The sequence below is a fragment of the Oncorhynchus nerka genome, linkage group LG7, assembly GCF_034236695.1.
Source record: "Oncorhynchus nerka isolate Pitt River linkage group LG7, Oner_Uvic_2.0, whole genome shotgun sequence".
In the NCBI taxonomy this organism is placed as follows: domain Eukaryota; kingdom Metazoa; phylum Chordata; class Actinopteri; order Salmoniformes; family Salmonidae; genus Oncorhynchus; species Oncorhynchus nerka.
In genome coordinates this window covers 69,254,650-69,277,126 of record NC_088402.1, presented here as the reverse complement: position 1 = coordinate 69,277,126, position 22,477 = coordinate 69,254,650, and the positions used below count along the sequence as shown (strand labels likewise).

Genomic DNA, 22,477 nt, shown 5'->3' with positions numbered 1-22,477 from the left:
CATTGTTGAATAATAGTGAAGACATAAACTATGAAATAAGACACATGGAATCATGTTGTAACCAAAAAAAAGTGTTACAACGAAATAAATGATATTTGTGATTCTTCAAAGCCACACTTTACCTTGATGACAGCTTTGCACACTCTTGGCATTCTCTCAACCAGCTTCACCTGGAATGCTTTTTCAAAAGTCTTGAAGGAGTTCCCACTCTGGTCCAACTCATCTCAAACCATCTCAATTGGGTTGAGGTTGGGTGATTGTGGAGGCGAGGTCATCTGATGCAGCACTCCATCTCTCTCCTTCTTGGTCAAATAGACCTTACATATGATAGTCCCACTAGGTGCAAACCAGATGGGATGGCCAGTCGCAGCAGAATGCTCTGGTAGCCATGCTGGTTAAGTGTGCCTTGAATTTGAAATAAATCACAGACAGTGTCACCAGCAAAGCACATCACACCTCCTCTGTGCTTCACGGTGGGAACCACACATCCGTAGATCATCCGTTCACCTCCTCTGCGTCTCACAAAGACACGGCGGTTGGAACCAAAAATCTCAAATTTGGACTCATCAGACCAAAGGACAGATTTCCACCGGTCTAATGTCCATTGCTTGGGTTTCTTGGCCCAAGGAAGTTTCTTATTCTTATTGGTGTCCTTTGATTGTGGTTTCTTTGCAGCAATTTGACCATGAAAGCCTGATTCACTCAGTCTTCTCTGAACAGTTGAGATGTGTCTTAATCATTTGTTTGGGCTACAATCTGAGGTGCAGTTAATTGACGATTTCTGGGGCTGTTAACTCTAATGAACTTGTCCTCTGCAGCAGAGGTAACTCTGAGTTTTCCTTTCCTGTGGTGGTCCTCATGAGAGCCAGTTTCATCATTGTGTCTTAAAGTAATGATGGACTGTCGTTTCTCTTTGCTTATTTGAGCTGTTCTTGCCATAATATGGACTTGGTCTTTTACCAAATAGGGCTATCTTCTGTATACCACTCCTACCATTTCACAACGCAACTGATTGGCCAAAACGCATTAATAAGGAAAGAAATTCCACAAATTTAACAAGGCACACCTGTTATTTGAAATGCATTCCAGGTGACTACCTCATGAAGCTGGTTGAATGCCAAGAGTGTGCATAGCTGTCATCAAGGCAAAGGGTGGCTACTTATGTTTTACACTTTTTTGGGTTCTGATTCTCTTTGTTATTTCATAGTTTTGATGTGTTCACTATTATTCTACAATGTAAAAAAAATATATATATATTTTTTAAAGTAAAGAAAACCCCTTGAAGGAGTAGGTGTGTCCACACTTGACTGGTACTGTATATATATATGTATATATATATGTATATATATATATATTATATATATATATATATTAACGACTGCTCGACTAAAATAATCTTGGTCGACCAACAGCCTATCGATCAAACAATCGATCAGTCGACTAAAAGGAGTCAGCTCTATTTTGTAGTTGTTAGCCTCTGTCTGGTACAGTTCTATTTTGTAGTTGTTAGCCTCTGTCTGGTACAGTTCTATTTTGTAGTTGTTAGCCTCTGTCTGGTACAGTTCTATTTTGTAGTTGTTAGCCTCTGTCTGGTACAGTTCTATTTTGTAGTTGTTAGCCTCTGTCTGGTACAGTTCTATTTTGATTTGATTCATCCATTGCTTTGTGCATCATCTTCTAGTTTTGGGGTATCAACTCATTCCATGGAGGACTGCAGGTTTTTGTTTTTTCCTTTCAATTAAGACCTAGACATCCAGGTGAGGGGAGTTCTTTATTAATTATTGACCTTAATTCATCAATCAAGTACAAGGGAGGAGCAAAAAAACCCGGACACTCTGCCCTCTGTGGAATGAGTTTGACACATGGTGTATTACATGTAAAATGATTCTTGTCTGTCAGATTAGTTTGAGAAACAGCACGGCTCAGATTACACTGCAGCACTCGTGGTGCTTATGGTATTCTCCTTGGAAGATTATTAGCCTACACATTCTAGAGTCTCGCATAGCTAGCTGCTGTTTGTGTGAAGAAAACCGCAAGTGACAGTCACTTAACGAACACGGTTGTCAGTAGATCTGAGGCTCCTGTGTGAGGCAATCAAGCTAGCTGTGTTCTTCCTTCTCTCGCTCTCCCCCACCGCTCCTCTTCTTACCCGTCTCCCCCTCGCCTCTCTCTGCCCCAGTCATCCTCACAGATGAGGAGGTGCAGAGGAAGAAGGACCTGATCCAGAAGAGGAAGGAGGAAGAGGCGGCGCGGGAGGCCTTGAGACCTAGGCTGAACAACGAGCAGAGCCAGGTCATCGCCTCATTGGTGGAGGCCCACCACAAGACCTATGATAACTCCTACTCTGACTTCTCACGCTTCAGGGTCAGTACTGGTCAAACTAGCCGAGCCGCTCACATCCTCACTTTTTTTGCAATATTGTTTTTATATACTAAACCACAGATATTGCATGATGTTAATGTAATGTTTTACCATTCTCATTTCATGTGATTATGGGTCTGTTTTATTAATCACTTCTATGTGCACGTTCCAAGACAAATCAAAATATGTTGCATTATGTTAATTGTATGTGTTTGCAGCCCCCAGTGCGAGAGGGCCCAGTAACACGAAGTGCCAGTCGTGCAGCCTCCCTTCACTCTCTGTCAGATGCCTCCTCAGACTCCTTCAACCACTCACCAGGTGAGGGACACATGCTCACGCACATATAGCACTCATACACACAGTATACATGCACCACAATCACATTTTCCATTAGCAAGATGTGTTGGCATTAAACGTCTCAAAGGTCTCCTTACAGTGATAGGGTAAAACCAAAGGCCATAACTTGGCTGTGGAAAAATTCACAATCACACCACACCGAAGTTTGTTACACAGCTGCTGTGTACCATACATTTTGCTTTTATAAAATGCCTGCCTTGGGTGTCTTTAAAAAAAAATCTCTCAAACATAGTGTCCATGTGTACCAAGGTTCTTTAACAACACGCGTGTCCCTGCCTTACTTCTACACTGCATAATGGGCAGTACCTTTCATTGTAAACCTGTTGCTTCTTTTAGCAACCATTTCTTTACATTCCCCATGAACTATTATATTTCTGCTCGCTCTGTCTCTCTCTAACTCTCTCTCTTTCTCACTCTCGCTCTGTCTCTCTCTAACTCTCTCTCTTTCTCACTCTCGCTCTGTCTCTCTCTAACTCTCTCTCTGTCTCTCTCTCGCTCTGTCTCTCTCTAACTCTCTCTTTCTCACTCTCTGTCTCTCTCGCTCTGTGTCTCTCGCTCTGTCTCTCTCTAACTCTCTCTCTTTCTCACTCTCGCGCTCTTTCTCACTCTCTCTGTCTCTCTCTCGCTCTGTCTCTCTCTCGCTCTGTCTCTCTCTCGCTCTGTCTCTCTCTCGCTCTGTCTCTCTCTCGCTCTGTCTCTCTCTCGCTCTGTCTCTCTCTCGCTCTGTCTCTCTCTCGCTCTGTCTCTCTCTCGCTCTGTCTCTCTCTCGCTCTGTCTCTCTCTCGCTCTGTCTCTCTCGCTCTGTCTCTCTCTCGCTCTCTCTCTTTCTCACTCTCGCGCTCTTTCTCACTCTCGCGCTCTTTCTCACTCTCGCGCTCTTTCTCACTCTCGCGCTCTTTCTCACTCTCGCGCTCTTTCTCACTCTCTCTGTCTCTCTCTCGCTCTGTGTCTCTCACTCTGTCTCTCGCACTCTCTCTGTGTTTCTGTATCGCTCTCTCGCTCTCTGTCTATCTCTCTCTGTGTATGTAGAGTCTGTGGACACCAAGCTGATGAACTTCAGCAGTCTGTTGATGATGTACCAGGACAGTGCAGGCAGCCCAGACTCAAGTGAGGATGATGGCTCCAAGCACTCTATGCTGCCCCACCTGGCTGACCTGGTCAGCTACAGCATCCAGAAGGTCATCGGCTTCGCTAAGATGATTCCTGGCTTCAGGTGGGACTCTAGCATACCGTGTGCTTACTAAAGGTGTGGGGTGGAGTTGCCCTTAGATTCTGGTCTTGGGTCAGTTTTGTTTTTCCCCCCACTAATGTTAAAGGTTAGGATTGGGGAAGGGGACGCTGATCCTATATCTGTACGTAGTGGAAACTTCGCCCAGGAGCCTTAATATAGTACATTAAAAGGATTGTGTAGGACAAATGATTGCTCCACCATATATCTTTAATTAGGCCATTACACAACAACCTTTCAATTTGAATTTGGATCTTAGTTAGGCTTCTACTGTCCATTAAGCTTGTAATTGTTATTTGTGGGTGGATGACTTCGGTAATTGCATAGCTACATGCTTTGGTACAGTGTGTTATTATTACAGAGTATTCACCAGTTCAGTAAAGGTTCCCTATCCATCTGCTCCCCAGATGCACAGTGCATTCAAGAAGTATTCATACATCACTTATTCTACACGTTGTTACAGCCTGAATTCAAAATGGATTAAGTATATCTTTTTTTCACCCATCTACACACAATACCCCATAATGACAAAGTGAAAACATGTTTTTAGAAATTTTTGCAAATGTATCGATATCTAATTTACATAAGTATTTACACACCTCAGTCAATACTTTCCAGAAGCACCCTTTTCAGAGATTACATCTGAGTCTTTCTGGGTACATTTCTAAGAGCTTTCCACACCTGAATTATTCAACATTTGCCCATTTACTATTTTCCAATTTATTCAAGCTTGTCAAGTTGGTCGTGGATCATTGCGAGACAAACAGGTCTTGCTATAGATTTTCATGTCAAAACTTTAACTTGGCTACTAAAGAACATTCACTGTCTCATTGGTAAGAAACTCCAGTGTAGATTTGGCTTTGTTTTAGGTTATTGTCCTGCTGAAAGGTGAATTCATCTCCCAGTGTCTGTTGGAAGGCAGACTGAACCAAGTTTTCCTCTAGGATTTTGCCTGTACTTAGGTCTGTTCCATTTATTTATTTTATTCTTAAAAAATACGACTCCCCAGTCCTTAATGATTACAAGCATAACATGATGCAGCCACCACTTGAAAATGTGTTACTTTTTGTCCTGATTACAAAGTGTTATTTCTTTAGTGCCTTGTTGCAAACAGGATGCATGATTTGGAATATATGTATTTTGTACAGGCTCTCTTCTTTTCACTCTGTCAATTAGGTTAGTATTATTTGCTAACTATAATGTTGTTGAACCATTCTCAGTTTTCTCCTATCCCAGCCATTAAACTTTAACTGTTTTAAGTCACCATTGGCCTCATGGTGAAATCCCTGAGCGGCTTCCTTCGTCTCCGGCAACTGAGTTATTTTTGTAGTGACTTGGTATATTTCTACACCATCTAAAGTGGAAATCTAATTAGCATTATAATAAATATCCCCAACAAAATCTGTCTAAACTAGAGTTATGTTTTTTTGCATGAGCTGCATCTCAATCCACCGCATCCGCAAATGGCGGCCTTTCACATCTGTGGTGGAAGGTGGCCAAGCTACAGTGGTGTTTGTCCCGAAAATCGGTCTTCTCATGAAAACATCCGAACGGTTTGGCCTACGTGTCACAAACACAATGGTGTTCTCCATTTTGCTCTACAACCCCCGCAAGCGTCACGGGACTCTGCCAACTTCTGTCTGTAGCGTCCGAACAGTTTGGGCTACACACTAATATGACCCCTCTATGGAAAGGTGAGACTCCCACCAACAGGTACGTTGGTTATTTTGCTCTAGGATGCTCACAAGACTCGTCTGAAGGTAGCCCGGTAACAGTTTAAAAATAAGTTTGTGCTTTGTTAAATATGGTTCAATATAAAACAAAATACAAAACATTGCTGATCGTACTTATATAAGGAAACTATAGGACACTTTAAAACAACATTTTGATTACATTTTGTGCTCTGTTCGTGTATGAATCCATTAAATTATTATATCAAAATATATTTTATATTTGAGATTCTTTAAAGTAGCCACACTTTGCCTTTATGGCTTTGCACACTCTTGGCATTCTCTCAACCATCTTCATAAGTGTGCATTTGTGCTCACCTGGAATGCATTTCAATTAACAGGTGTTCCTTGTTAAAAGCGAATTTGTGGAATTTCTTTCCTTAATGCGTTTGAGCCAATTAGTTGTGTTGTGATAAAGTATGGGGGTATACAGAAGATAGACCAATTTGGTAAAAGACCAAGTCCATATTATGGCAAGAACAGCTCAAATAAGCAAAGAGAAACGACAGCCCATAAGGCTGTAATGTAACAAAATGTGAAAAAAAGTCAAGAGGTCTGAATACTTTCCCAAGGGTTTTTTACGCACATCCCAAACTTGATTAGTTTAATAAAGTTTTGATGATTTAAGACTTATTTCAAAGAGGTGTCACGAGCCAAACCCTTATCAATAGTCTTGACTACTTGAGTCCAACGCAATGGATATACTGCTTTCTCAGGAACGGGCCAAAATCCCTTCATTTGCGTGAAGAAAAGACGGAGAGGGGGGGGGGGGGGGGCTGCCTTCTGAGACTTCGTAGGCGAGTGAGTAAACTCCCACTGTCATCTGTTCTATTGGTCACCGTGCAATCATTGGAAAATAAAATGGATGACCTATGATCAAGATTATACTACCAACGGAACATTTAAAAACTGTAATATCTTATGTTTCACCGAGTTTTGACTGAACTACGACATGGATAATATAGAGCTGGCAGGATTTTCCATGCATGGGCAGGACAGAGAAGCTAGGTCTGGTAAGATGTAGGGTGGGGGTGTGTGTCTTTTTGTCAATAACAGCTGGTGCGCAATGTCTAATATTAACCTGTCTAGGACTGCGGTTCCTCTAGCGAAACCCCAGTCCTAGACAGCCAACAGCCAATGAAACCCAGTCCTAGACATCCAACAGCCAATGAAATTGCAGGGTGCCAAATTCAATCAACAGAAATCTCATAATTCAATTTTCTTAAACATACAAGTATTAGGCACCATTTTAAAGATAAAATTCTCCTTAATCCAACCACAGTGTTCGATTTCAAAAAAGCTTTTCGGCGAAAGCAGAACATATCATTGTTAGGTCATCAAATAGTCACACAGCGATTTTTCCAAGCAAAGCGAGGAGTCACAAAAAGCAGAAATATTGATAAAATGAATCACTAACCTTTGATATTCTTCATGAGATGACACTCCCGGGACAACATGTTACACAATACATGTATGTTTTGTTCGATCAAGTTCATATTTATATCCAAAAACCTCAGTTTACATTTGGCTTTGCCTCCAAAACATCCCGTGAATTTGCACAGAGCCACATCAAATCACAGAAATGCTCATAATAAACATTAATAAAAGATACAAGTGTTATTCACAGATTTAAATATATACTTCTCCTTAATGCAACTGCTGTGTCAGATTTTTAAAAAAAAACTTTACGGAAAAAGCAAACCATGCAATCTGAGTATGGCGCTCAGACGACATACACAACCCAAGAATATATCCGCCATGTTGGAGTCAACATAAGTCAGAAATAGCATTATAAATATTCACTTACCTTTGATGATCTTCATCAGAATGCACTCCCAGGAATCCCAGTTCCACAATAAATGTTTGATTTGTTCATCATTTATGTCCAAATTCCTCCTTTTATTAGGGCGTTTAGTAAACAAATCGAAACTCACAAGACGTGGACAAGTCCAGCGGAAATGTCGGACGAAAATTCCAAAAAGTTATATTACTGGTCTGGGAAAAACAACTCAAATGATGTATAGAATCAATCTTTAGGATTTTTTAAAATCATAAATGTTTAATAATGTCCCACCTGGAGAATTCATTTCTCTGTAGAAAAGCAATGGAACGAGAGGTAACTTTCTCATGACCGCACGTCACGAGACCGAGGCTGCTGGCAGACCTCTGACTCATTCCCCTCCATTCAGCCCCCCTTCACAGTAGAAGCCTGAAACAACATTCTAAAGACTGTTGACATCTAGTGGAAGCCACCGGAAGTGCAAGATAACCCATATCCCACTGTATATTCAATAGGGTTAGAGTTGAAAACCTACAAACCTCAGATTTCCCACTTCCTGGTGGATTTTTTTTCTCAGGTTTTTGCCTGCCATATGAGTTCTGTTATACTCACAGACATCATTCAAACAGTTTTAGAAACTTCAGAGTGTTTTCTATCCAATACTACTAATACTATACATATATTAGCATCTGGGACTGAGTAGGAGGCAGTTTACTCTTGGCACGCTTTTCATCCAAATGTGAAAATGCTGCCCCCTATCCATAAGAGGTTTTAAAGGAGTCTCGAGGTATTTCTCGCCTGAGATAGTGTGGTCTACAGCTTATCATAAGGTACTCTATCTACCAAGAGCATTCTCATCTATATTATTCGTAGGCGTCTATTTACCTCCACAAACCGATGCTGGCACTAAGATCGCACTCAACCAGCTGTATAAGGCCATAAGCAAACAAGAAAATGCTCATCCAGAGGTGGCGCTCCTAGTGGCCGGGGACTTTAATGCAGGGAAACTTACTTCTGTTTTACCTCATTTCTACCAGCATGTGCAACCAGAGGGGGAAAAAAACTCTAGACCACCTTTACTCCACACACAGAGATGCATACAAAGCTCTCTCCCACCCTCCATTTTGGCAAATCTGATCATAATTATATCCTCCTGATTCCTGCTTACAAGCAAATACTAAAGCAGGAAGTACCAGTGACTCGCTCAATACGGAAGTGGTCAGATGACGTGGATGCTATGCGACAGGACTGTTTTGCTAGCACAGGCTGGAATATGTTCCGGGATTCATCAAAGGGCATTGAGGAGTATACCACCTCAGTCATCGGCTTCATCAATAAGTGCATTGACAACATTGTCCCCACAGTGACTGTACGTACATATCCCAACCAGAAGTCATGGATTAAAGGCAACATCCGCATCGAGCTCAAGGAGCGGGACACTTATCCAGATGCTTAAAATAAATCCTGCTCGGCCCTCCGATGAACCATCAAACAAGCAAAGCGTCAATACAGGATTAAGATTGAATCCTATCACATCGGCTCTGATGCTCGTTGGATGTCGCAGGGCTTGAAAACTGTTACGGACTACAAAGGGAAACCCAGCCACGAGCTGCCCAGTGACGCGAGTCTACCAGACAAGCTAAATGACAAACTGGCAAGTGTCTTCACTGACATTTTCAACCTCTCCCTGACTGAGTCTGTAATATCTACATGTTTCAAGCAGACCACCATAGTCCCTGTGCCCAAGAACACTAAGGTAACCTGCCTAAATGATTACCGCCCTGTAGCACTTACGTCAGTAGCCATGAAGTGCTTTGAAAGGCTGGTCATGGCTCATATCAACAGCATCCTCCCGGATACCCTAGACCCACTTCAATTCGTATCGGGGCATCCTGTATATAGCCCCGTTGTTATTTTTGTTACTTATTATTTTTTTACTCATATTTATTTGGTAAATATTTTATTTATCTCTTTCTTGAACTGCACTGTTGGTTAAAGCTTTGTAAGTAAGCATTTCACGGTAAGGTCTACACATGTTGTATTCGACACAGGTGACAGTTTGATTTGCATTGGGCAGGACAAAAACAACTGCCTTTATTGAGAGGAGGGGAGGCTATATGCTTGTTTTTTAATCAAATGAAACGAAATGGGTAAGAAACGTTATTCAGACTTCGGTCTTAGAAAGCAGGTAAATGGCTGAATCCTGTATTTGTGACGAAGGGTTAGATCACAGGTGTAAACAGATCTCCATTTCTAGCCATGTCAGTCAGTGTTGCATGTATTCAGGATTCCCTTTGTGTCGGAGGATCTGTTTAGAATAACCTGGCTGGCTGTGTGTTAGCCACACTAACAAAGGCTGTCAGGCTCATGATGACTCATCATAAGAAGGGAATAGGCACAGAGGCAGAGCAGATAGAGTTTCCCGTTAGTTTGGTGTTAACCTTCGTACCGGTGTGTGAATATGGAAGGTTGGATGAGGTAAAGCCTGTGTGCTCATGCCTCCAATAGCATTTAAGTGAAGCACACGCTGCAGTGCACCATGGAACGCTGTTGTCCCGGTAACCATAAAATTAATTGTACTACCTGTCCTTTCCGGTCCCCCCCCCCCTTAGAAAACTCTAGAAAACAGTGCTCATTCAATTAATTCATCTGTGTGTACAAAAAATAGAAACGAGCAAAAGATGGCAATTAAATATTTGTCAGACAATGACAATGAGGCAATTCCAGTTTCAAGGTTAAGAACTACTTTGTTTAGTTTGGAAATAGAAGAATGACATCACCCAATGTGCTGTAAGATTCCAGCCTTTGAGCCTTTACCATCTACTGTATCTTGCCTATGCCGCTCTGTACCATCACTCATTCATATATCTTTATGTACATATTCTTTATCCCCTTACACTTGTGTCTATAAGGTAGTAGTTTTGGAATTGTTAGCTAGATTACTTGTTGGTTATTACTGCATTGTCGGAACTAGAAGCACAAGCATTTCGCTACACTCGCACTAACATCTGCTAACCATGTGTATGTGACAAATAACATTTGATTTGATTTGATTTGTTATGCCGATTCCCTCATCTTTTGGTACCAATGAAACACTGTCTCTGCCATCAAATCTGGAATGAATTTGACATTGGGAGAAATAGGTTGCTATTGCCACAGTTTGTCATCAGGTAAAGTAAAAGCAGATAAGGCCCTCTGTGTATGATGGGGTGAGGGCACCCTGTCAATCTGCATGTTTGGCTCAATACATTTATTGTGTGTTTCCAGAGGGCTGACTGCTGAGGACCAGATCGCCCTGCTGAAATCCAGTGCCATCGAGATCATCATGCTGCGTTCCAACCAGTCCTTCAACCTAGAGGACATGTCCTGGAGCTGTGGTGGTGGTGCTGACTTCAAGTACTGCCTCAACGACGTCACCAAGGGTGAAATACATGTACACACACACACACTCTACACACTGTACGTACACTCCCCACCGCATGTTTAAATTTGGCTCTATACTCCATCTTTTTGGTTTTGAGATCAAATGTTTCATTTAAAGCAACTGTTCAAGAATGCCACCTTTTATTTTAGGGTATTTTCATATCTGTTTTACTGTTTAGAAATGGAAGCACTATGTACAGTGCATTTGGAAAGTATTCAGACTCCGTGACTTTTTCCACATTTTGTTAAGTTATACTTATTCTAAAATGGATTAAATAGTTTCCTCAATCTACACACACTACCCCTTAATGACAAAGCAAAAACTGTTTTTTAGAAATGTTTGCAAATGTATAATAAAAAAATATGAAATATAACATTTACATAAGTATTCAGACCCTTTACTCAGTACTAGGTTGAAGCACCTTTGGCAGCAATGACAGCCTCCAGTCTTATTGGGTATGACGCTACAAGCATGGCACACCTGTATTTGGGGAGTTCTCCCATGCTTCTCTGCCGATCCTCTCAAGCTCTGTCAGGTTGGATGGGGAGCGTCGCGACACAGCTATTTTCAGTTCTCTCCAGAGATGCTCGATCAGGTTCAAGTCCGGGCTCTGGCTGGGCCACTCTAGGACATTGAGACTTGTCCCGAAGCTACTCCTGCGTTGTCTTGGCTGTGTGTTTAGGGTCGTTGTCCTGTTGGAAGCGGAACCTTTGCCCCAGTTTGTTTCTGAGCACTCTGGAGCAGGTATTCATCAAGGATCTCTCTACTTTACTCCGTTCATCTTTGCCTCGATCCTAACTAGTCTCCCAGTCCCAGCTGCTGAAAAACATCCCCACAGCATGATGCTGCTGCCACCACCATGCTTCACTGTAGGGCTGGTGCCAGGTTTCCTCCAGATGTGACGCTTGGTATTCAGGCCAAAGAGTTCAATCTTGGTTTCATCAGACCAGATAATTTTGTTTCTCATGGTCAGAGTCCTTTAGGTGCCTTTTGGCAAACTCCCAGCAGGCTGTCATGTGCCTTTAACTGAGGAGTGGCTTCTGTCTGGCCAGAGTCTTGGTGGTGCCAAACTTCTTCCATTTAAGAATGATGGAGGCCACTGTGTTCTTGGGGACCTTCAATCCTGCAGAAATGTTTTGGTACCCTTACCCAGATCTGTGCTTCTACACAATCCTGTCTCTGAGCTCTACGGACAATTCCTTCAACCTCATGGCTTTGTTTTTACTCTGACATGCACTGTCAACTGTGGGATCTTATATAGACAGGTGTGTGCCTTTCCAAATCATGTCCAATCAATTGAATGTACCACAGGTGGACTCCCAAGTTGTAGAAACATCAAGGATGATCAATGGAAACAGGATGCACCTGAGCTCAATTTTGAATGTCATAGCAAATGGTCTGAATACTTTTGTAAATAAAGGTATTTCTGTTTTTTATTTTTAATACATTTACAAACCTCTTCGCTTTTTCATTATGGGGTATTGTGTGTATGTAGCTTGACGAGGAGGAAGATAAATATTTTTTTACATTTTAGAATACGGCTGTAACAAAACAGAATAATTCGTAAGTATTTGAACAAATTCACTTATAGTGTATTAAATTAGTCAAGAGTTTTAGTATTTGGTTCCATATTCATAGCACACAATGATTACATCAAGCTTGTGACTCTACAAACGTGTTGAATGCATTTGCTGTCGTTTTGGTTGTGCCCAATATAAAAATGAATGGCAAATAAGGAATTATCATTTTGGAGTCACTTTTATTGCAAATGAGAATAGAAAATGTTTCTGAATGCACTATACAGAAATTGCTCCACAATTTCTTTGTTGCTAAAATTTGAATAGTTTTCCAAATGTTGGTTTGTGATGAAAGAAGCATAGTGTATCATTGTACCATGTAAACCGCTGTGAATGATATTTTCCACAGTTCAAAACTGGTGTACAAACCCGAAAGTAAAAGACGCAAAAACGAAGCTTAAGAACGGGAAATAGAAATGGCACACATAAAACAGATCTACCGTTTCTTAGACTTGCTTTCAATGAGAATGACAGATCTATAACATACTTTTCTAAGTTGAATTTAGTCTGGTCGCCCAAAAACGGACATATTGCAGCTTTAATGTAGATGCTACCTTGATTAGGAATAGTTGAGCAATAAGGCCCGGGGGGGTGTGGTATATGGCCAATATACCACGGCTAAGAGCTTTCAGGCACAACGCAACGCGGATGAGTGAGAATGTTAGAGGCATAAAGACCATTAACACCCCCCCTGTTATTGGTAATGGTGAGAGGTTAGCATTTTAGGGGGGAGATTATCTTTATTATTTTGGGGTATAATCATCATTATTCAAGATTCATTCATGATTATCCCTAATCATGGCAGCATCCACATTAATGTAGAAATGTTCAGAAACATCTCATTTCATTTTTCAATAAAAGTGACTCCAAAATGACATTTATTCACCATTTAGTTCCTATTGGGCAAAGCATAATACAAAGCACAACCAAAACAAACTGCAAATGCATTCAACAAGTTTGTCACAAGCTTGATTTAGTCATTGTGTGCTTGGAATATGGGACCAAACACTACGCTTTTGACTACTTTAATACACTAAGTGAATTTGTCCAAGTACTTAGTGTACCTGGAGTATCGAGACAAATGTAAACATTTTAGCTTCACTGTCCAAACAAATATGGAGGACCGTGTCAAACCACAATGAGCACACACTTAACCCACTGTCGGCCCCTCCCTGTAGCGGGTCACACTCTGGACCTGTTGGAGCCACTGGTGAAATTCCAGGTGGGCCTGAAGAAACTCAAGCTCCATGAGGAGGAACACGTGCTGCTCATGGCCATCTGCCTGCTGTCTCCAGGTATCTACCCGCTCGCTGTCATGTGTGCTTGTTAGTGTGCTTTGCATGCTTTTGTACATGTTTGTACGCACATGTACAGCATCTGTTTGTATGGTATTTTTGTGTGCATTCCCCTCTCTCCACCCCTCCTTTTAAGGGCCTCTCTCTCCTCCCTGTAGATCGACCTGGGGTGCAGGATCACGCTAAGATCGAAGTTCTCCAGGACCGTCTGTCGGAGGTGCTCCAGGCCTACATCAGAGTGAACCACCCAGGAGGGCGGCTGCTCTACGCCAGGATGATCCAGAAGCTGGCCGACCTGCGCAGCCTCAACGAGGAGCACTCCAAGCAGTACCGCTCGCTGTCCTTCCAGCCAGAGCACAGCATGCAGCTCACCCCGCTGGTGCTGGAGGTGTTTGGGAGCGAGGTGTCATAGCAGCCCCTCTGACCCCTCCCCATGAGGGACCCCCAAGATGGCGTTGAGTTGCTGGATGGTGGGTTCAGCGATGGAAGGGTATCTGAGGGGGGATAGCCGAATGGACCTGAGTGTCACTGTCAAAGAAGGTTTTGGGGGGTTAATTAGGGGATTATGGGTAAAGAGAGTGAGGGGCTTTGATAAGGTTGGAATTTCCCATTGATAAGAAAAAGGGAATTTCAAACAGAATGTATTTATAAATATATATACATACATACATAAGCTAATATCTATATTTAAAAAAAGGTTGTTTCGATTAAAACAAATGGATGAGTAATCTAATGTATATTATAGGATATGTAGGCCCTATTTGTGTGCATATGAATGTGTGTATGTGTTGACATGGTGTTTCAAATGTAAAAAATGTAATGCATGCATACAAGCATACACGCACAGACACACCCCGAGTAGAGTGTGAGGGGCCTTCTATTTTTGATGTTTGTATATTGAATGACCACAAGAGAGGGTGTTGTGCACAGGCTCTGACTGAGTGTTTAGTAGTGGGACTAACATCTGTGTTTCAGTAACAGTTAATGGATTGGTTAAAGTGTAGGCTACATGGGATATGTGTGGAAAATCTGGAAACTATTTGGATCTTTTGCCCCTTCAAAATATATACATTTGCCACTCAAAAAGCTCTTGCCTTCATAAGAGGAAAGAGCAACATGTTTTTAGTTCATTTTCATTATGGATTATTGGCTAGCTAAAATAAAATGAGCTAAACTAACCTAGTAAGGTGGCTAACGGCCATGCCTCAGGGAGAAGTTAGCCGTTGCTAAATACATATGTACAGTTGAAGTCGGAAGTTTACATACACCTTAGCCAAATACATTTAACTCAGTTTTTCACAATCCCAGTAAAAAGTCCCGGTTTTAGGTCAGTTAGGATCACCACTTTATTTTAAGAATGTGAAATGTAAGAGAATGATTTCTTTCAGCTTTTATTTCTTTCATCACAATCCCAGTGGGTCAGAAGTTATATACTCAATTACTATTTGGTAGCATTGCTTTTAAATTGTTTAACTTGGGTCAAACGTTTTGGGTAGCTTTCCACAAGCTTCCCACAATAAGTTGGGTGTATTTTGGCCCATTTCCTCCTGACAGAGCTGGTGTAACTGAGTCAGGTTTGTAGGCCTCCTTGCTCTCACACGCTTTTTCAGTTCTGCCCACACATTTTCTATAGGATTGAGGTCAGGGCTTTGCGATGGCCACTCCAATACCTTGACTTTGTTGTCCTTAAGCCATTTTGCCACAACTTTGGAAGTATGCTTGGGGTCATTGTCCAATTGGAAGACCCATTTGTGACCAAGCTTTAACTTCCTGACTGATGTCTTGATGTTGCTTCAATATATCCACATAATTTTCCATCTTCATGATGCCATCTATTTAGTGAAGTGCACCAGTCCCTCTTGCAGCAAAGCACCCCCACAACATGATGCTGCCACCCCCGTGCTTCACGGTTGGGATGGTGTTCTTCGGCTTGCAAGCGTCCCCCCTTTTTCTCCAAACATAACAATGGTCATTATGTCCAGACAGTTCTATTTTTGTTTCATCAGACCAGAGGACATTTCTCAAAAAGTACAATCTTTGTCCCCATGTGCAGTTGCAAACCGTAGTCTGGCTTTTTTTATGGCAGTTTTGGAGCAGTGGCTTCATCCTTGCTGAGCGGCCTTTCAGGTTATGTCGATATAGGCCTCGTTTTACTATGGATATAGTTACTTTTGTACCTGTTTCCTCCAGCATCTTCACAAGGTCCTTTGCTGTTGTTCTGGGATTGATTTGCACTTTACGCACCAAAGTACGCCCATCTCTAGGAGACAGAAGGCGTCTCCTTCCTGAGCGGTATGATGGCTGCGTGGTGTTGGTGTTTATACTTGCGTACTATTGTTTGTACAGATGAACGTGGTACCTTCAGGCGTTTGGAAATTTCTCCCAAATATGAACCAGACTTGTGGAGGTCTACAATTTTTTTCTGAGGTCTTGGCTAATTTCTTTTGATTTTCCCATGATGTCAAGCAAAGAGGCACTGACTTTGAAGGTAGGCCTTGAAATACATCCACAGGTACACCTCCAATTGACTCAAATGATGTCAATTCGCCCATCAGAAGCTTCTAAAGCCATGACATAATTTTCTGGAATTTTCCAATCTCTTTAAAGGCACAGTCAACTTAGTGTATGTAAACTTCTGACCCACTGGAATTGTGATGCAGTGAATTATAAGTAAAATAATCTGTCTGTAAACAATTGTTGGAAAAATGACTTGTCATTCACAAAGTAGATGTCCTAACAGACTTGCCAGAACTATAGTTTAACAAGAAATTTGTGGAGTGGTTGAAAAAGAGTTTTCATGACTCCAACCTAAGTGTATGTAAACTTCCCACTTCAACTGTGTGCAAGCCTACAAAAAAAAAACAGTTGTCCTCTTTAGTCAAACCTGTCTGTCATGACTGTAGTAATTACTCAAACTTTTTAATCTAATCTGAAGATGCTTTTAACGCTAGATCAAATTCTAATCACAATGAAATACAATCACAAATTCACTCCCACCAGTTTGTTAGAGAGCCGTTTGGTTTTGCTTAGTAGGTCGAAGGGTCAGCATATCACAGTCGTGTTCTGCAGGTCTGGCTCTCCCTCTTGTGGTCATTGCCTGTAAATACCACTCATTTCTGTACATAAGGAAGAAGATGGCAAATACTAAGATAATTCAGTTGAGAAGTATGCTCTGGAGATATATGCAAAAATGAGATGGACTATTTTCTTATGTTGTACCTCTCTTTGAGGTCTCAATAAGCTTTGACAACTATATATCTATACTTGTTTTGATGCAAACTCATTACTTTGGACTGGTTTGATTTTAATCAAGATTGTTTCCTAAAATCAGCGTTCATTCAGCTGCGTCAAGACCTTCTCACATACCAAGGAGACGTTCTGACTCAACCTGCTGCTCTATAAAGCTGCTCTGTAAAGCTGCTCTGTAAAGCTACCACACCATTGGAACCAGGAAAAAGACAACAATCATGCGCTTTACTACTAACACTGCCTCAACTCAAACTGACAAGGATACAGGCCAATCAATCAGTCACCGTAGCGACGGGCATGCCTCTCTTCAACAAGCCAACCAACGCCTCTTTTTCTGCAATAGAACAGCAGCCAGCCTCGCAGGACTCTTCATAGCTTTAACGCGACCGCAGCCATTCAGGCCCAACTCGATGGTTGTAGTGCACCAAGGGCTGATGGGACTGAATTCGTGTGTAGTGGCTTTGAATATGTCACTGATTGATAGGTGACGTCCCTTACCTAGGAAGTGACTGACACTGAACTGATCTAGCGAGGAGCGCTTGGGGAGTTGGACTCAGGAGTGAACCCTGAGACTGTATAGCAAATTTAAAGATGAATTTTAGAATAAGAATCATAGAATACCGGTGTGCAGAGCGTATATTGACGTGTCCTCCTCCCGGCCCAAAGTGGTTTTCTCACACTGCAGCCCTTGTCCAGACCCCACTGTGTGTAAGCCAGGTCATGTGGAGACAGCTGGCTTTTTTTTAACCTATCACGTATGCATAAACCAATGTAAAGGAATGTAGGGAAGATGGGGTCAGGGGCTCTAATGGGAGGAACTCCTCCAAGAGCTATCTGCCTGCTGCCAAGCTGGCTCAGAAAGACACACCCCAAAAACTGCACCCCTCTCTCCCGACGCAGGTCAGCAACTTCACCTCGGTAGCCTTACAAAACTCTCAGTTCAACATTTAACAGATACCTCATTGAAACTGAAAACGTTCATAATAGCATAGAAGGGAACCAAACGTAACACAGTGACACACACACACATATGCATACATCCACACACACGCCATGACTTTCTCTTCGGCAACCTCTGCAGTGTTGTGTTTTTCGTCAAGTTCTTTGTTTGAAGTGAAACTGCCTAGAGAGATGCATTGCAGACCCAGTATAGAGGGATCCCATTGTTTTCACACACAGGGTGTCGGTCTGTTTTTCTTTATCACAGCAAGACAATCATGTGTACAAGAGGCAGGCCGCAACATTTCACACAAAAAACTATGAGTCATAGTGCGTCTGACTCCATGGTTCCCGCTGCCACTGTATCCAGTCCTGCTCAGTATTGTTATTGAGAGGAGTAGGTGATGCTGAGGAATGACTAATAATATGTATATCATGCAGTCACCACGGCTGATTTGAGGCAGTGTCTCTGTGATCAGTGCCTTGTCAGGTTTACCGACATGAAATAACCTGACTTGGCAAAAAGATGACATAGAAGTAATAAATGTCTTGTTTCAGTGTAATATGTAAATGGTTGCAGACAGACTCCTGATAAGGCGCTGCTCACAGCGGCCCAGCATACGTTTTTGGTGGCTCTGTTGTATTCCTCTGGTGACGTGTGAAGCCAGCTGAATTCTGAATAGAGTTGCAAAAAACTTTTATTGAAAGTTCCTGGAATTTTGCAACCCTAATCCTGAATCCCAGTTAGAGTTGATTGTATACAGAGTTGTGCCGCCAGGCGCTGTGTTAACCAAAACAAACTACCTCTCCCATCCGCACATGTATTTTTGGCATGATTGTTTCATCTATTTTAACACTAATTCATTTTATTTATTCCTTTTACTTCTCAAATGCTGGATGATTTACCTCAACACATCTCAAAATAAGCCTACAGATCAAGAGGGGGCTGTCGCCACTCCACGTCTCTTGGTGTTGGGGGGGGGGGAATGGCTCCTCTTTTTATTAAGTGTCACCTTCAATGCATCGATGCTAACAACTTGGTTTGGACAGCTTGTAGCTGGGATATTATGACATTGCTTCCTCATGCTAGAGGCCTCAGTTAGCGTCAGTTAGCAATCATACACAGTTAGTAGGTGTATGATGTAGTGTCAAGATTTCTGAAAGGTTTTATGAAATGGTTATGTTGGGATCCCGTCTTGATGTTTTAGTTGTCAATGTCTTGCGTCTTTGCCATTGCTTGCTCAGGCTGCTCTCAGCAAAGTGTTCTACTGCCCCTCTTACTCATAGCTCATCGCTCTGGAATCCAGGTCTTTATTGTAAAACTCTGACGTACAGGACACAGCTCTATGGTGGCACAGTGCTTTACCAACAAAGCATCCTGCTTAAATGTTTCTGTAAAGGACTCAAGGAAGATGTGTGTGTGTATAATCATACTTTCACCCCCCCCCCCTTCCTATGTCTTTATTTTCTTCTTGAAAGGCAAAGTTTTTATTTGGCTAGAGAGCGATGAGAAAAGATATGATGGAAATTGTATATCTCTGAGGAGGAAAGCCTCTTTTAGTCTGTAGTCATATTGGTCACTTTTGGAATCTTTTTGTTTTGCTGTGATCATTATCTTCTACCTCTTAATATGCGCTTGCTTACACACATGTCACAAACAAACACAGAACTACAATATGTGCACACGCTCAGTGTCCACACTTTCACCAGCAGTTTTTGCCAATGATATACTCATGTTTCTGTCTCTGTGCTCTGACTTACGTCTGAATTCTATTACTGATGATCACTATAGCAAATCTGCAATGATGTAGGCATCGCAGGGTCATTTAACAGTTTGTCTTTTAACATTGAATGCACATTTTAGCTCCGTTACCTTGGTGTGCCTAGAACCCAGAGCCTTATTTTAGGACAATATCAGGGGTTTAATGAAACAAATTACTTTTTTTTCCCTGTTTTAAGACCTTGTTCAAGTGGCTTTTCACAACTACATTCCTTTTATTGTCAAATCAATCTTTAGTGGTTTAGAGAATAACCATCGGCTCACCCCTTCTGGGAATAACCATCGGCTCACCCCTTCTGGGAAGCACATGTCAAATGGTGATCCACCGGACGTAAATATGCTCCACTTCTTTAAAGCTATCGGGCTCTCTTTAGACAGATCCCTTAAAACATAGGTGATGCTTTAGGGACGTACGTAAGGCCAACATAACATGTATATAGACACCATGTCACACCTGACAGTTTTTATTTAATACTATAGACCATCATAGAGGATGTGGTTCAGTATATTTGTGTGAAATATAACAACTGGCCATTCTTCCTCATATTTATGTTAAGTGCCATGCTATGCTAACGTAGTTGTTATTAGAGCATATGTATACTTCGGCCAAATACAGTTGGTACGCTGTATTTTGCGAAAGTGTCACTGGAATGGAAGGTGGTGTGAACTGTTCTGAATCTTTACTCCTATTGGACGCCAGTAAAAAGTTGTTAGCAAGCACTAGTGGTCGAGTTCTCCTTTTGTATGTTTGTTTTATAATCCTAACCATTTTCTTTGATGCCTTCTCAAAGGACAATATGTTACTATTGAGTTTATGAAGTAGCATCTGAATTGATCTTGTGAAAAAAATGCAACAAACTGGTAAACTCTTGGACTAGTTGGACGTGGAATTTTGTTGACTGTGACTTCTGCTAACCATACCATTTCTCATTAGTAATCAATCATTGTAATTGATCTCAAAGTCCCAAGATAAGTACTTTTATACATGCACACCATGTAATTCTCAAGACTCAATGCTTCAAACTGTCTTTCAACATAGCCTTGTCATTGATGGAATTGATAGTATTATCATTGTCTTTGTTCAATCACCGCCCGTTCTGTATCTTTTACGTTTCTTTTATTCTGAAGTTGATCCATTGTACATTGATTTATGTGCATTGTATGTAGTATATAATGTTTTGGAAAATCACGAATAAACCGCTGTACATAATAATGCAAAGATCATGTGTATTTTCCTATTTTCTCAAGAAGAAACATACTAGATTTGTTACCCTCAAGGAGGGCCTGTATAAGTCTTGAACATTTGATCTAATTTGTATACATGGCACAAAAGCTCTTGCTGTTTCTTGATGCCTTTTTCACCAAAATAATTGCTCTTGTTTTGTCCCATTTGGCCAGTAGAGCGAGCTAGTCTCCTGCTTAGTCAACTTCTTTCTCTGTCAACTGGCCCACCTCCCCAGTCATTTTGGGACTAATGTGAATCATGCATATATGAATGGGTTCTAGGGATCAGCGAGAGGCCGAGTGGGGAAAACGAATTAGGGTTTTGTTTGTCAGTGCACATACGTAGTTGGTTGGTGGTTGTGATCATATGGCTTGCCTTCTGAAAGTTTAACGTGTGAGATTTGTAAGTGCAATTCAGTGTGTGTGGGTGTTTTTTTTTAAATCGCCCTTACTTTACACATTCAAATTGGGCCCCATTATTGCTGAGCAGATGCACTCACAAGGAGGAGGAGGCCGGCTGTTTGGCTTCTTTTATGAAAGTCATCCAATCTCTGCAATGTGACTATCGAGAATGACTTCGATGTACAGGAGTCTGTACTTCCTGCGAGAGGCAGAGAGATGGTTGAAGAAAAGGAGAGACAATTCTGGGATATTTCTTCTGAGATGCAAAAGAGAAAATAATTCCTTAGTCTCGACTTGTCGGCATCGTAGGCTTGTGGCGTTAGGTCTCAGCACAGCGTCTGATGTGGCTGTGAGGTCCAATCCATGAGAGGCAGACTGAGACACAGATGTCACATTTGTAGGCCGGCCCGAATGTTGTTACCTCTTTGCTTCTCTGTTGAGCTACGGCTAGTTTCTCTTGTCTGCAGCCCTCTGCGAAGTCCCTGCTGCCAGGGGAGACGATCCTAGGCGGTATCTTCCCAGGTGTTGACGTTGATGGCAAAGGACCTGAGGTCTTGCTTGCAGACATCTTTATAGCGTAGCTGTGGGTGGTCAGTTGGTCTCTTTCCAGCGGACAATTCTGTATAGAGAATATTAATTCCAGCCTGTGAAATCGTCGCTGCCTCAGAGGGAACATACTGGGTAGCTGTGCTCTCTCCAAGTGATGTCCAGTATTCGCCTCAGGCGGTGCATGTGGAAGTTGTTTTGCCTTCGCTCTTGTTGTGAGTATGGTGTCCAGGTTTTGCTGCCATACAGGAGCGAGCTGGTGACACAAGCTTTGTACACCTGTACCTTTGTGTGTTCTGTGGTTGTTCCATACCCTGTATGCCAGTTTACCAAAGGTGGAGACTGCTTTTCCGATGCGGCTGTTGGTGATGGTGGACCCAAGGTAAGGGAAGTTGCTGGCGAGGTGGGAGGCAGCACATCTTGTTTAACTCCACCTCAGATTTTGAAGGGGTCTGAAGTGGACACACGTCAAACTAGATGGTGCCTTGTTGCATGTTGGTGTGGAAGGACTGAAGTCTATGGGTTGGCAATCTCGTTTTTATGAGTGCCTTGAAAACACTAGCCAGATGCTATGAAACACAGTGT

General features: G+C 42.0%; 1 protein-coding gene across 3 annotated transcripts in view; it reads left to right on the top strand.

Annotated features, from left to right (window-relative positions):
* LOC115132270 (vitamin D3 receptor A) overlaps positions 1-20,939 on the top strand; it is a 101,691-nt gene extending 80,752 nt beyond the window's left edge. For 2 of the 3 annotated variants that reach the window (XM_029664728.2, XM_029664729.2), the window contains 6 exons: positions 2,180-2,364; positions 2,580-2,679; positions 3,748-3,931; positions 10,724-10,878; positions 13,636-13,752; positions 13,911-20,939. In XM_029664728.2, the coding sequence (XP_029520588.1) occupies positions 2,180-2,364; positions 2,580-2,679; positions 3,748-3,931; positions 10,724-10,878; positions 13,636-13,752; positions 13,911-14,164 (995 nt within the window). In that variant the 3' untranslated portion in view covers positions 14,165-20,939. The remainder of the gene's footprint in view (positions 1-2,179; positions 2,365-2,579; positions 2,680-3,747; positions 3,932-10,723; positions 10,879-13,635; positions 13,753-13,910) is intronic. The other variant, XR_003864052.2, reaches the window with a different exon arrangement.
* Positions 20,940-22,477: the final 1,538 nt, after the last annotated feature.